Below are 16028 nucleotides of genomic sequence, written 5' to 3' on the forward strand. Positions count from 1 at the left end.
TTTTTCCTCGCTCTCTTTTTAAATTATTATTATTTCTGGAGAACACACAAGGCAGCAGCAATGTCCCTGCCTCTGGCGGCCATTTCCATACCACACACCCCATAAATCAGTCACAGATAATTAAATAGAAGTGATTCACATGCATTTTTCCTCCTCACTCTCTCAGCATGCTTTTTTTTTTATTATTTCTCTTCCCTCTCTGTGCTTAAAAGTGTGACAAATAGCTGTAGTCACGGTCCATCCATTATTTTAAGAATCACAGTACAATCAGCACAGTATAAAACATAATATCAGGAAGAAGCAATACATAATAATAAACTTGTGATGACTGAAGTTGTAGTTAGACATGGTTACTATTCAACCGAAGAAATAGTGCCATACTGGGAAGAATACGTCTCTTTTCCTCGGTAGACAAAAGCATGAAAATAAATGAGCATCTTTCAGTGGTGAATGACTGATCCCAGGGTCTGCTCCTGGACATAAAATGCCCTGCCTAGCCAGAGACAGAAGACATGTCGAGAGGGTGAAAGTCTTGGGTTTTTACTTGTGAACTGTTTATTTTTTCACTTCAGGAAGATGATGACTTTACGGGTGTTGATCTTTTCAGACACACTCACACATCCACGGTAACACCTCTGGGCTCTCGTCTTTGCTCTTTAAGGGGTGAAGTTGGGCTGGTCCAACAGATCGCCCGTGACAGGGCTTCACTAGGTGTGTAAATCACTGGATCACAGGAGCGTGTGGGACCAGCTCTCAGGGTGTGTGTAGCTCCTCCATTCAGGCCTGTTCTCAGCCACTGTTATGTTAAGGACCCGTGCTTTGATATGGCCATGCATAGGCAAACGCCTCCGGGGTTGAAGGGATACTACGGCCCGGCCTCCTAACGGGAAACCTGCCCTTTTAAATATCCACAACAGGAAACAGCCATCAGTCATGAATACGCCAAAACAGCTGTTAGCAGCCCACTTCAAGGCGAGACATGAAAGGCACAGTTCCCCGTTGTTCCGAGCCCTCCCTCCACTCCTTCTCTCACTCTTTCGCTCTTCTGTCTTCTCTTTCTAGTCCTGCCCTCCTCCAAGTTTCCTTTCGAGTTACTTCGAGTTCCTCCCCCACCGCCGCCCACTGAAGGTTCCTTATCCAAGGAATCTTCTTTTTTTTAACACAATCAAGTCAGATTTCATTCACAGGCTTTTTGGTGCCTATTTGTTAAAGCTGGCATAAAGCATTCAACTGAAATGTTCACTTTTCAAAGACAAATATAGCCCCTGCTCTGAAACTACAAACTGAGTGAATCTCACAGTTACTTCATGAAACACCTTTAATGTCTCCACAGGGATCCAAATATGTGATCAAGAGCATTTTCCACACTTTTGCTGAGTTCACCCCCATTGACACCCTACTTCTGACCTCCAGATACCATGTGGTGGTGGTTGCCAAACACAATCAGGCAAACCTTAGGAACATGTAGATATCACCTCACACACGCCTCTCAGAACATTTGCATTTGCTTGTCCCATGCAGGATCTTTATGGGGTTTATTCAAGCATTACAGGCTCTGTGTAGGTGATAAGTGATGAGCTACACTAATAATGACAAGTCAAACAGAGAGGCTATTGACAAAGGGGAAAGTGACTCCATCCACCCTCGGCTCCCTGCTCACTTCCCTCCCAACAGAGGGCAAATTGTATTAGTCATTGCCGTCAACGAGAGCCCTGTTGACAGCCGCAGATAAGCCTTGGCATCAACTCTCTGACTTCTAGTCTAGTCTCCCGATTACAAGCAAGGGGAGAAGAAAAGAGAGGAGCTATCCTACAGAATCTACATTAATGTTAAACTCGGCCAGCTGTCAGAGAAGTCCATTTTATCTGTGTAACTATGCTACACGTCCCCTGGATTACTAGGTGCTGTGGCTCAGTCACGGTAGTCTGTGAGGATTTGCTTGGCAGTAATGACGAGGAGACTTGTCCGGATATGGCTTAGTTTTATGACACTTGCATTATCTTTGATCATACGCTCATAAATCAAAGAGACAGGTTGTTGACAGGACAAAAAAACTGCTCATTTAAGTTGTTGTAACAGTGTCTCCAGGCTGCACCTTAAGCTACTTACACACCATTATTAAGTTCATATTCTCATTGACGCCCAGCTATGTGAAGGGGGAAGAACAGGCTTTAAAATACATGACTGACTGAGCTCCTCCCTGTGACTCCAGGTCAGCAGTTCATGCATTCTGTCTTATTGTCATTTTTATTACACCGTGCTAAGCATCGTCGGCTTTCATGTGGCTTCCCAGGTGCTCTTTGTTTCACCTACAGGCCTCTTTCACACACCGTGACTCATTTGACAGGTATTGTCTATGCTCTGCGACTCTCACTTCACTGTTCAATACAGGCAAAGTGGTTGCTTTCCATAGTCCCATTTAACATCAAAGCAGCATGGTTACCCGGAAATCACACGATTGTTTCCATGAATTGAATGTCTTGTTTTTCCAGCACAATTATATATATATATATATATATATATATATATATATATATATATATATATATATATATATATATATATATGTGTGTGTGTGTGTGTGTGTGTGTGTGTGTGATGAAAAAAATGTAAGGATCTTAATGAAAAAATTTTATAGTGACTGTTGTCGGTAATTAGTGTTAGCATTCCGATGAGGAATTTGATTATGCCACAGGTAGAAAATGAAGATGGAAGTCTGAGTTGACTGCAGTCTACATTTATTGCACTTTCTGGAGGAGAAATAGGTGACGGGTGCAGTTTTAAATGGGGTATTCAGTTGCTTGAGAAATGTCAGGCATAGGGGTGGGGGGGTGGGTTGGGTTAATTATTTAAGGGATAACAGTGACTTCATGATTATTGACTAATCTGGTTTTCTTGTTGTTGTCCTCCGGAGACAATGTACACTGGTAATGCATGTCATGAATCATGATGTTGACAGCCACAAAGTGACAGCAGTGATTCTAATCTAATTTCCTTATTAGGGCCAACATACTGTCTTCAGGTTAATATGCGATTGTGTAAACCATTGTGCACAGAGCCCATAAGCTGTAAATGGTCCAATTCAACTACAATACCGTGCTAAGTTGCTTTTTTTAAATATTAGAAGCATCAGAGATTTTCAAGACACAAGCTGTTCCAGTGTAACCATAATAACCCTTGTCAGCTTTCATTTTTAACTAATTAAGCCAATTCATTGCGTAATTAAGTTAGCCAAATTACTCCAATACAGCCAGCAGTAATGTAATAAAGTCATTAACATTCCGGCACTGGAGGCAGACGTGCACATAGGCCATCATTGTGCAAGCAATGTAATGCATTATTCAGATATTTTTGAGTGACATTCATAAATGAAACTGATGAAATGAATTAGCAGCTTTGACATTTCTACTGGTATAATGTACTTCCTCTTATCAAGACATGTCAAGCAGTCTGCTAATGCAGGTTTGCAGTTCTATATGGCAGGTTTGCCAGTTCTATTTGCCAGTTCTATTCTCTAACTATAGAATATGAAACACATATAGTTACCAGCAATCCAATTGTATGTTCCATGCTACAAATAACATAAATAATGGGTCATGCGGGTTTGAGGAGGCGGAAAGTCTTCCAAGAAGGCTTTGAAAGAAGGTAAGAAACCACGCCCCTTCACAAAACACCGCCCATCTGATTAGTAATGCGGATTGCCCTGATTGGTGCGCGGTATTTCGCTTTGAAGTTCACCCTTCACATCTTTGGTGTGTGTAGTAAGTAGCAGATCTTCGGTGTGCGTTGTGCGTTGCAGTGTAGGCTACACGGAGATGACGAGAGTTCAGTCCGTTGGTACACTGACCTAAGGAATTGTGAATGCCTCTGTTCTACTAGTTTCTATATGGGATATAATTGGCACAATTCATTTTCTGCTTTTTATTTTCCAATGGCTGTTACTGATTTATAACGGATATATTATTGCTTTATTCAACATTGCCAGTCACGGAGGACATCGGTCATCCCGGGTGAGCGAAAACGACAATATCGGAACGGAACGATATCCTCGCACTCGCATATAAAAAAGGACTTTATGTGTGGATGTTTGGCATTCCAATTGGATATAAATTGAACACTGACTGGAATATGGTGACTTTGACGACTTTACTGTCATTGCCGTTTATTTATAAATGATATTTGAATTGCACCTCATCCCCAACCACCGCCCTCGGTCTCGTAAGCTACTCTGCTTGGATCCAGATGAGCAGATCTCCTCTCGGATCTGAAGCCAGTTCACGCAGTCGGAGTCCAGAAAGCGCCGAGAATAGCACTGACAGCGGTAGTTTCTCCCGTAAATTTGGGACACAGAAGTCCTTGGTCACGGCATTGGCACCTTCGGATCCTTTACGCCAAGAAAAGAGACTACCCATCCGGATTCTTAAAATGTTGACCGCTCATAGCCACATACTTCACCCGGAGTATTTACAACCCTTGACTTCCGCACCAGTAAGCATTGAGGTAAGGAGATTTTCGTTTAAAGATTATTTAAAGAAAGCATTTGTGTCCTAGTTCTTTGTTATAGGCTATAAGACCATTCTTGTTAGGACATTGCGTATTTAATTTATTTAACTGGTTTTCTATACCAATTTGCTTATTTCTTTAATTTTGTTTAATCTGGTTAGATTACGGAACACATAGACTGTAGCCTATTTTAAATACTGTGTCTATGTGCGCAGCGCCCGTTTTTATTGCTTACTTTTCACCTTTTATCCGAGTTGTATGCAGAGCCTTCCCTCACATGTTGAAAATAAATAATGTTTTATGAGACCATTTGGAATCCCATTCACGATTAGGTTGGTTGCGCAAATGAATAACAATAGCCTCGAAGTCAGCTGTCAAGACGCATTATAGACGCTCCTAACTGTTCATCATAAGTGTGTGACTCATATAGTGATTTATAGTGTGTAACACCAAGTCGTTTTTCACTCGGATACATTTCAAGTGTGTCATTATTTGGGTAAGCGCATCTGACCTGTTGTAGCCTACTCTTCCGGATGAAAAAAAGTAAAAACAATGTACACGGAAAACATAAACATATGTTCATGGTGTCTCGCCTTTTCTCTCTTTTAGCTGGATGCCAAAAAGAGCCCTTTAGCCCTCCTGGCACAGACATGTTCTCAGATTGGGAAGCCAGACCCACCTCCATCCTCTAAGCTTGCCTCTCTCAGCTCAAATGGCCACAGCGACAAGGACTCAGGCTCCCGGTCTTCCGGGTCGTCTGTGTCCTCTGTCAAGTCTGGAGACCAGCACCAGCCCCTGGATGACAAGTCCAGTTTCAAGCCCTACTCCAAGAGTGGTGGAGAGTGCCGCAAAGATGGCGTGGGAGACAAGGCAGGCTTTCGGGTTCCTGGTGGCAGCACCGGTGCCGTCACATGTCCCCACGCCACCTCTCCCAGGACCAGCTCCCCCACTCAGCACACCCCACCCCAAGCGCACCGGCAGTCCCAGCCCTCCCCCACCCAGAAATCAGGCCACAGTCATTACACAGAGTCCAAGTCGGGGAGCGCTGAACAGGGCTCAGCGGACAGCGGCAGCAGTGGTCCTGTGAAAAAAGAGACTGAGCACAGCAAGCCGGGCCTGGACCACGCACAGATTGCCAACTCCAGCCACGCCAGGGCGAGCGCCAACTCCAGCAACGGCAGCTCCGCCAGCAGCCCACAGCCCGACAGCAAGGCCGACGCCCAGCTCCCCCAGCCTGGACTAAGCGCCGGACACGTCGCTCCCGTATCCCCGTTCAAACCGGGCCACTCGGTCTTCCCCCTGCCGCCCTCCAGTATGGGATACCACGGGTCCATCGTTGGTGCTTACGCTGGATACCCCTCACAGTTCGGGGCGGGGATGGGGGTTCCTGGGAAGCACCCCAGCTCCAGTCCCTTGACGGGAGCCTCCCCCCCGTCCTTCATGCAGGGCCTGTGCAGGGACCCTTACTGCCTCACCTACCCCAACGCACCGCACCTAGGGGGCCAGAACTGCTCCACCTGCGTCCACGACCCCTCCTCCAGCCTGAAGTCCGGCTTTCCCCTGATGTACCCCTCGCATCATCTGCACTCGCTCCACCCCACGGCTCTGACGTCCAGCACCACGCCCTCCCTCTCCCACCCGCTCTACACCTACGGCTTCATGCTCCAGAACGAACCTCAGCCGCACGCCTGCAACTGGGTGTCGGTGGGTGGCCCGTGCGACAAGCGCTTCTCCACCTCCGAGGAGCTGCTGGCCCACCTGCGCACGCACACGGCGCTGCCAGGTGTCGACGGCAAGCTCCTGTCCGCCTACCCGTCGTCCGTCTCCTCGGCCGCCTCTTGCCACCTCCACCTGCCGCCACCCACCAGCCCCGGCGCCCTCCCCAGCTCCTTCTCGCTCCGCGGCTCGCCCGGCCTGAGCCTGGCGCGCTACCACCCCTACGGCAAGGCCCATCTGCCCGGCGCCCCGTCCCTGCCCATGCACTCTCTCCCAGGCTCGTCTCCCTACTACTCCCCCTACACGCTCTACAGCCAGAGACTAGGCTCGGCCTCAGCCCTGGGCTACCAGTGACCAGGGCCAGCGTTGGACTGCGAGTGGAGAACAGACTCCTTTGACTGCTGATGAGACTCGCCTGCCAGGCGAGCGAGCCCCTGAATGTGCAGAGCTCCTGGCTCAGGTCCACTCCACACAGTGTGCCCTGCCTGGTCCAGTCCAACAGGGAGCAGGGTCGCAAAAGCAGATTCATCTGAATGGAGTACCAGTGGCCTGGTCCGTGTTTCTGCAATCTGTCGCAGTGTTTGGAGAGAGAGAAATAGAGAGAGAGAGAGAGAGAGAGAGAGAGATCTATTAATGATAAAGAGAGATGAGTGCAGCTTGTCTGGATAAGTCAAAGACTTGACATACAGAGAATGCAGCACTCTGGTCTCAATTTATTTGAAGAGTGCCCCCCCATTTATTGTTGTTCTGGACTGAAAACAACTGAGATTATGTATTTATTTTCTGAGCGCTTGGCTTTCAACTTGGGAGAAGTTTACTATTTGAACACACCCATTATCAATTTTGCTATAATAATCATTTATGAATATTATTACAGTCATCATACACTATTTCAAAAGATTTCATGGTTAGGTGAATACAAAGACAATGCCTTTTTCACTTTGACTAAAGTATGTTTTGTTTTTTTTCTGTCCAGTTCTTTGCTGTTTAGTTCCTTTGATGAAATACCCTTGCGCATGTCGTCAATGACAACCGGAGTGTTCTTGAAAAAAAATGCCATTTATTTTGTACAGTTCAAAATAATAAAAACAAAGATGTGATATATTTTCTATTGTAATGGAGTTTGCAAGTTGGGATGGCTTACAAAATAGGAGACTGGAGACTGAAGAAATTAGAATATAAATGTAGTGATGGCAGAGCTATCCATTTACCTGAAAGTCTTATTTTGTGTAATAAATGACACTTGATTATATTTAAAGTTGTTGCCTCAATTTTCTTTTCACATTGATCTGAATAACGTTAAAATTAATATTCATACTACATGAAATACATTTCCAATTTTCTAAGAAGTATTGCAGGTTGATGAAATGGGCACTCTTACGCTCTCCCAAAAATGCAGACTAGACAGTGTTTAGTGTCAAACCAGTTTTATGCTGACAGAGGTGTTGACTGCACATGGGACCTCTCAGTCCTAAATTTAGGTGTTTAGGATAGAGATAATTACCCAGGGGAGCCCTATTCTCAGTCCCCTTGTCTGATGGATTGCCCCACAATACAAAGGCCAACATGACAATGGAAAGCTGTTAGTGAAGAAATATTAGTCCAATTTCACGCGCTCGCCATTAAAAGCCTTGCTCTTTGTGGCCAGTCACAAACAGAATGCCTGGTGGGTGTGGACACCGATTCACCAGTGAATTAAACCCACTGGCTGAATTATGCCCCAGCATTCTTCGTCTGGCCACAATGTGTGTCCGGCTCCACAAAAGCCGAAGGAGGAGCCACTGTCCTGGCATACAGTCCTTAAGTCTGCTGCAGGATGCTTTATGTGTCGTGGACCTGAATGTGAGGGTAGTGGGGGGCTTCCAGGCGGTTCTCTGGGGTGGGCCGCGATCCCGTCCTCCTTCTCCTACCACCCCCTCCCAAACAACCCCCCATGCCCTCGGCAACCCCCGCTCTCCGAGTTCATTAGCACCCTGCCCAGGACAAGAGCCAGCACAGGTGTCACTTGACAGGGCCATTAACAAAATAGATCACCCTCCAGAGCCGCGGCTAGCCCTGGCTGGTCCAGCAAGGTCACGGCGTCCTGCTAGCGGCACGGCGAGTTTAATCAGGGAGCGGCGGTGCTTATTTTTCATCCTCACGTCCAGGTGTCTGGAGCTGTGGTCAGCAGACGCGTGGAAGCGGGCCACGAATGCCAGCGAATCGTGGGCCGGGCAATGATGGATGACAAACAAACTGTAACGGGCAGATAGCGAGTTAGCTTCGGGGGGGGGGGGGGGGGCTGGGGGGGGGGGCAGTTGGGCTCTGGTTTCATCTGGTAATGTGAAATTATGTTATTGCATGGGAGAAGATGACAGCTGCCAAGGCTGGTGTTTGTTCAATTCCCCAGACCTACAAGGCAGCGCATGCTTTTTTCCTCCTGAATTACCACTGACTAATCCAGGCATTTTAAATTAGTCCTTATGAAAGACAGGAAATCAAGAAAGAAAACTATTTCACTGTATTTCTACTGGAAAAAATCTAAGTTTGGGTAATAACATTAAAAATTATAATGTGGATTATGTTGCCCCCACCAGGTCTGGAGTAGAACTGCAGGCAGTAATGGAATCTCAGAGTAGTGTCTTCAGTGATGTAAATCATGGTTATTAATTGTATTTGTCCTCAAAAACAGGTGATCTGTTATAATAACAGAGATCCTTGTAGCTTTTCTGCAGTGGTACGGGAGATTTTCTTCTAAAGTGTTCGAGGGCGGGAACCCAAGGGGTGAAACAGAGGGGAGAACTTTCCATCTTATCCAAAGGGGAGGAATTAATCCCACTGTCACCGTCTCACACTCGTTCATCAAACCCTTCTCTTCTATTCTTTCCATCCCTCTGTCTCATCAATCTCTCTCCCTCCATTTATCTCTCCACTCTCACAGTTCCAGCTGAGTCAACAGTCAGATACTCCATTTCTGTCGCCCCAGCCATGTAGGGGGGTTGGCCGGTGTGGTGCGGAGAAGGGGGCCAGTTAATTTAGTCCCTAACCTAACGGTGAGGGTGTCCTCGGAGTGAGGCCACACCTGTGAGATTGATGTGCACTAGGGTTGTGTCCTGCTGAGTTTGGGAACACTCCTCCTCCACCCCCCCCCCCCACACACACACATCCACCACCTCCTCCAGCCACCCCAGCAGAGTGAGAGAGTGAGTGAGTGAGGGAGTGAGTGACTGAGTGAATGAGGGAGAGAGTGAGTGGCCAGGGAGGCCGAGGTGAACCGAGGTTGTGGGCAGACAGCCGACAGCCCAAATGATTAATGAGGGCAGTGAGAGGAGCAGCTCTTCAATCAGATAGCCAGTCCATGGTGTCCCACCAGGGCGACATCTATGGCCCATGACATGGTGTGAATGTGTGGGTGTTTGTATCTGTGTGGGGGGTTGTGTTTGTGAGTTTTTATTAATGTGTGTGTGTGCGTGTGTGTGTGTTTGTGTGTGTGGTTGAGAAAGAGACTGACAGGGAGACAGAGACTCTTTTCATACTTTTTTCAATTGGGGTGACAGGGCTAAGAATGCACACAAACAAAGATGGGTTCTTTTTTATTTCATTTTCACACACCAAAATATTTTTTATTTTCCCCTTCTCTCTCTGTTAGTCATCATCCTTCATGGACAACCATGGGCAGAGTTATGATGGTTCACTGTGATGATTCAGTACAACTCATGGCTTTCTCTCTGCAATGACCACAATATAAAGCAACCCAGATGCTATGTGAACACATCTTTTATCTTTGCCATCAACAGAGAGAGAGAGAGAGAGAGAGAGAGAGAGAGAGAGAGAGAGAGAGAGAGAGCAGAACAGTCTCAGCTTTATGTCTCAAACTTGCAGTCAAAATGTCCTCCAGCACTGAAGTTTTGACATGCAGCATCTTACTCATTCCCGCAACCCCCACTTACACTTTAACTGTGCGGCCGTCATTACTCATACAATAAAAAAGCCATAAATAACTCTACATAGACACACGCACACATACACCACAGAGACAGCGACTAGAGCAACAGAACCACTCCTCATCCAACCTATCTATCTGCAGATCCAAAATGGTGTGTGTGTGCGCCGACAGACGTCCACCCAGTAACAACAGAGTGAGGGAGAAGGACGTCGCAATTATGGTGCACCGCTAATAACGCGCGCGCCGCAAGCGCAGCTGGGTTCCATTAGCGTACGCGCTGGGAGAGCGCAGCAGACATGTCAGGAACACGGCGCGCATGGAAAAACGTGCCTTGGCAACGGGACGGGCGGCGTTCGGGGCTCTCACAAGTCATGCCCAGGGTGACAAGCCTCTACCTCACTCCACTCTAAGAGGCCTGGTGGTTACACACTGCTCATTCCATGTTTCAGCACTGTGTGTGTGTGTGTGTGTGTGTGTGTGTGTAAGAGTGAGAGAGAGAGTGTGTGTGTGTGTGTGTGTGAGAGAGAGAGAGTGTATGTGTTCGCATCTCATCATAGTGGCAACTGACTGAGCCAAAATGTGTACCGTGTCATTTTCTCATCAACTCATCTACATCCACTCGGAGTGTTCGACCACTGTTCCTAGTTAAATATTGCCATCCACATCCATTGGTCAATTTAGCTATGCTTCTTCAATATACTGTATATATGCATGCTACAGTACAGAGCACTGTGCTCCTCATGAACATCTGGCACTGGGTTCTGAATCAAATGTTTTTCATTTTCGCAAAGTCATTACTGAGCTACATTTAGATGTTATGCTCTAATCATTCGCATACTTTCCGTGAGAGCACAGCACAAGGTCAGTGTTATTTTGGGTCGCGACTGCACATCAGAGTATAAATCAACAGGGAATATTTTATTATCAAATAAATTCCTTTCGGCAGAGAGCAGTCCATTACTCACTTCACGTTATGAGAAAATTACATTTCTGGTTAGTCCATTCATCACGTAGATAGAGAGGGAGCCATGAACTTTCACCTGGGTACGGGGCAGAGTTAGTACGGCTTGTTCTGGAGTACACACGCCCGGAGGTTGTGTGGGGAGGAAGGTATGGGGGCCTCTCACTTTTCCTCTAATGAAATATATGGAGATAAAACTGCACTTGTCAACACCCTGTCATTTTTCTCCGTACCGTGACAGCGCAGAACATACAGCAGCTCTGGTGTGAGCACGGGGCGATCACGCACATGCAAGGGGCCAATTATGCAAGAGGCTCTGTCTTTGTGCGTTGCGTTGAGTTGAAGTGTGAATGAGGCAGCGCCGCACACATCTGAAGTCATGTTGTTAGAGCCACCGGAGTCTCAGAGTCATCCCCCCCAACACTCATGAACCTGGGATTTTTATTTTCTTTTCTTGCTTTGGTGAGTGCTTTTTTGAACTGAGACGTGACCACGCCTACCATCTCTGCCCGTCGCCCCGCCCTCGCGCTGTGGGGGCGTAAGTTAACCCAGCTGTCCGTAACGGCACTTTACGGAGGGTGGGGAAAAGAGGAGAGGGGAAAAAAACAGGGGAGGGGATTGGACACGAGAGAGAAGGAGTGAGTGAGTGTGTGTGTGTGTGTGTGTGTGTGTGTGAGAGAGAGAGGAGGGGGGTCTGGCAGTGGAGGGAAACAGACCTGATTATCCAAATACAGTCATTAAAGGGGAAATGTGTTTTTCAAACTGTCAGGATGATTAATGGGCGCGGGCAAATCCTCACAAATGCTCTTGTTTAGTCTAACTGGCAGACACGATCCTGCCCATTGATTTATGGCAGGGCTGCACTGTGAGGCCTCCATGAGGTTAGCCGACGGAGAGCTGGAGTGGGAGGGCCGGGGGGCTGTGGATGTGTGAGGGAGAGGGGTGGCGCGAGTGCGTTTTTCGAGGGAGCATTGGGATTTGTGGTCTAGCAATGTAATGGCACACAAGGTAAAATGTTGAGGAAAGTTGGAGACGTTGGGTAAGCAAAAGGAAACAACTTTGCACTAGTTTTTGAAATGGGGTAAACAGCAGGACAGACAGCGTTTCACTCTTAAATATGCTTTGATATTTGAAAGGAACAGTATAATGCATTTTGTATTAAGAATCAGCACATTTATGTTTATTTGTAGATAACACTATCAGAGAGGTGTGTATATACATTTTTTTTAAATACAGTTGATGCATGTCCTGCTTTAATTTTCTCTAATGAAACTCACTTCATCAGGGGGAGGTGATGGGAGAGAGACAAGAGAGGATGCCTGACCTCGAGAGTGATTGATACTCCCTTCCCCTCCTGCTGAAATGCTTCATACCTGCTTATTTTTAATTCTGCTGACCTTCATGCAGGCTACGTAGCAACGGCAGCTACAACAACACTACCACAGATGACAGACGCTCCTGGTGGATTAGCAACTGCTCAGCAATGGGTATGTGAAGAGCGGTGATTTGTTTAACACCAATTCTGCCAAGCTGACAGTAAAGGAAACCAACACACCGAACACCGAGTCACACACACTCTTCTCATGCACACTTGCAGCAGAGGGACAGATACTAACTGTTGGTTTATTGACGTAGAATAAGTCAATGAAAGTTAGAAAAAAACTCTGCCTTTTTTAATTAGGACATATGCAGAGATTTGTCCACCTTGCCCTACTGGTTTTCAAGGATCACATGTAGTTATCAGCCACAGCTGACAGACAGTAAGCTAAGGCATCAAACAGCCGTTTATTCCACTCACTCACACTCAGTGCTGTTTCCTCAACAGCTGGATGATGGATTGAGACCATTCCTCCTCTGGAACGGAGTGACCACTCTTCCACTGGTACTTCTCCAAACTCATGACAAACAGCAGCACAGCGAACGTCACTGTTTCTTGTCAAGGAGCGCAGCAAGTGTACCTCTACCCTTAAGTCTTTCCCTAAATGGAGAGAAAGACACCATCTTAGTACCTCACACAAATAATTAAATTCAAGTCCACAAATACATTTTTATACGTACGAATAACACTACTCGCATTCGGACACCCATGCACTTACTACCCCTTTCTGTGTGTTGTGTGGTTAGTTGTGTAGTAGTGACGTTAAAAGGACAGCAAACAGCATCCATATGGAAGATGTTACATGAAGTTCTGTTGCTGCACGGAAGGAGATTGATGCAACAAGGGGGAATAGGCCAGTGTTTGTGTAACTCCATTCAAGGGCAGTCTCTATCTGTCTACACTATAACAGGGGAGACGGGGAGGACTGGAATAGTAACTGCAGCGATAATGAATGGCACTTTAACAAATGGGGAGAACACAAATGAGCAGCCCTGTCCAAGAGCTGCACGCGTTATCTTGACACGTTCAGCTACTCCTCTGGAGGTTCCCGTTTGGTCCTGTAATTGTCATAACATGGCTGTGATGAAGGGAGATGTCAGACAGCAAGAGGGAGATAGAGAAAAAAAGGGGGGGGGGGGGTACTGGGGTGCATGGTGAGAGACAGGCGAAAGGGAAGATGAGAGAAAGGGGATTGACAGAGAGGGTGGTGCAGAGAGGTGGAGCGGAGCGCGAAAGGTGGGGGGCACACAGGGTGGGGATGTCAGTGTGCCTTGTTGGGTTGAGTGCAGGCCAGCTGTGAGCAAAGGCACACCATACCCCTTCACACACACACACACACACCTCCTCCCCCTGCTGCTCTGTGTGTCAGGGGCCAGTGATTAATGACCCACAGGCCTCTCCCTGCTTCCTTCCTCACCAGCGATGTGACACACACACACACACACACACACACAGTCACGTGTCAACCTAATGGATGCAGACAGACTGACGTGGAACGGGAGCCATTCCCACAAACACATCATACACACACAAACACACACTCAGTCGGACACGACACACACACTCTTTCAAATTGACAAACTGAAGGCTACATGCGCAAGTGCCTCCGTGATAGTGGACACACTCTTTCAGCAACACATAGTCACACTTGCACTGAAAAAAAAAAAACAGATACACACTTTGACAGCCTTAAAAATAAAGCTATCAAGTGACACTGTTTATGAAGACATGAAGTGTTCAAATGGCATGTTATGTGCATTACAACATTAGTGAGGGAGAGAGAGAGAGAGGGATGGAGGGAGGGAGGGAGAGAGAGAGGGAGTGTGATTGGCGGAGCTCTCTCAGCATAGTGCTTGTGCGAGTGTGGGAGAGAGCAGTGCTCTTGCATGTGCACTGGTTCCCAGCCTGTCAGAGTGCTGTCAGCCAGTGATTTATGGTTGCGAGACTCCAAGCAGTCTTCGCTGCCAGTTCAGTATTGTTACAACTGACAACTAATGAGGCCAGACGGGCTTTCAAGCACAGCACTTAACAGAGGCTTCCATCTCCACGAGTCACAGGCTTTCTCTCCCTCCTTCTCCTGTCCTCCTGCTCTCTTTCTTTCTCCTTCCATTTGTTTTTTTTATTTGGGGTGGCAGAGAGGAGTAGGCATGCAGCCACTGGAGCACCAGAATACAAAGCATAGATACTAACATAACTCCCTCTCTCTCTCATTCACACACACACACACACAGACACACGCGCACACACACACCAAAGTGTTGCAAGTACAGTCATGTACATTAATATTGATATACAGTCAAGCACCATAGTTGCAGCATACACATTTGAGAAAGTTGCAATTGGGCTATGTGGCAGTGGCCATAATCATAATTCAAATTGGGGTTTTGTGTGTGTGTGTGTGTGTGTGTGTGTGTTTGGGGGTAGATGTGATCTGGACTGCCTCTCCCTACTTGTGCAAGACCTCTCCCTATAATCACAAACAGAGTCCCTGGCAGCAGCACCCACATACTACACCCCCGCACTCCCTCCTCTCTCCACCCCCAGCTCGGCTCCTTGTCAGTCGTGATTAATGGCAGTCAGGCCCAGTGCGCCTTACGTTGCCAGTTTCAGCGATGTTCCCCTGATACTTAATGAACTCTGACAAACTTCTTTTCCCTCATTGTGTTCCTCCATTTCCCTCCCCATTTAAAGCACTCCCTGAAAATGTGCAATGGTGGCACCTCAGTGACAGGTCCTTCAATTAGCTTTAAATGAGTAAACTGGTGGTAACGTCTATCCTTATTCTCAAATGATGTGAGTTCCTTCAAAATGAATAGATAGATAGATAGATAGATAGATAGATAGATAGGCAGACAGACAGACAGGCCTAGAGTTTAGTCACATGTTCTGTATTATATTCCCATCAAGTTATATATCACATAAAATTGTAAGACTATTTGAATTCTCTCTTTTTTTGCATACAAGCAGGATATTTTCCTTTAAGATAATGTTGTCTTTTCTGCCATCTGGTGGACATACTGTTTGCAACATTGAGTGCAGGACACTGCACCACAACAGCTCAACCATGTTATATTAATTGAAACTATTTCAATTTTTGAAATGTAAATAATACACCTTCACATAAATATTTTATAGGGTAAGGGTGTCCCACCGTGTCTCTATCAGCCAATGGGGTTCTTAAAGGCTACTGAAAATGTCTGGTGTAGCTTTCTTCATCCTCTTTCAAAGGTGAAAAACATTTCACTGTAAAAAATGTTCCTGTAAAATAACAGTAGAGCTGGCAGCAGAGACACCAGCAGTATACCGTTATTTTTACGGTATTTATATGTAAAATGATTTTACGGTAGTAGCCTGTAAACCATAAAAACAGTATATTTCTGTTTTTCTATAAATTACAGTAAAGAGCTGGCAGCAAAGACGCCAGCGATATACCGTAATTTGACGGTATCCATACCGTAAATTGGATTTACAGTAGTAGTCTGTAAATCAGAAATACAGTATATTTCTGTATTCACACTGTTAAAGCAATAAAAACTTAAGAGAGA

The 16028-nt window shown here is 46.4% G+C and overlaps 1 protein-coding gene and 1 long non-coding RNA gene across 2 annotated transcripts; both read left to right on the forward strand.

Annotated features, from left to right (window-relative positions):
• The first annotated feature begins 325 nt into the window (after positions 1-325).
• LOC121714738 lies at positions 326-16027 on the forward strand. The gene is made up of 4 exons (XR_006033414.1): positions 326-336; positions 508-514; positions 2294-2302; positions 15908-16027. It is a non-coding gene; the product is annotated as an uncharacterized LOC121714738 (long non-coding RNA).
• Positions 3601-7471, forward strand: znf703 (zinc finger protein 703). Its single transcript, XM_042099752.1, has 2 exons — positions 3601-4500; positions 5113-7471. The coding sequence occupies exons 1-2, from the start codon at positions 4243-4245 to the stop codon at positions 6571-6573; spliced, it is 1719 nt and encodes a 572-aa protein (XP_041955686.1). The 5' UTR covers positions 3601-4242; the 3' UTR covers positions 6574-7471.
• Position 16028: the final 1 nt, after the last annotated feature.

Source organism: Alosa sapidissima, chromosome 8 (genome assembly GCF_018492685.1).
Source record: "Alosa sapidissima isolate fAloSap1 chromosome 8, fAloSap1.pri, whole genome shotgun sequence".
Classification (NCBI taxonomy): Eukaryota; Metazoa; Chordata; class Actinopteri; order Clupeiformes; family Clupeidae; genus Alosa; species Alosa sapidissima.

Bases quoted from the DNA above. Each gene is read 5' to 3' on its own strand.
- znf703 (XM_042099752.1), top strand. From the start codon at position 4,243: ATGAGCAGATCTCCTCTCGGATCTGAAGCCAGTTCACGCAGTCGGAGT. The intron at 4,501-5,112 runs GTAAGGAGATTT...TCTCTCTTTTAG, and splicing joins CCGCACCAGTAAGCATTGAG to CTGGATGCCAAAAAGAGCCC.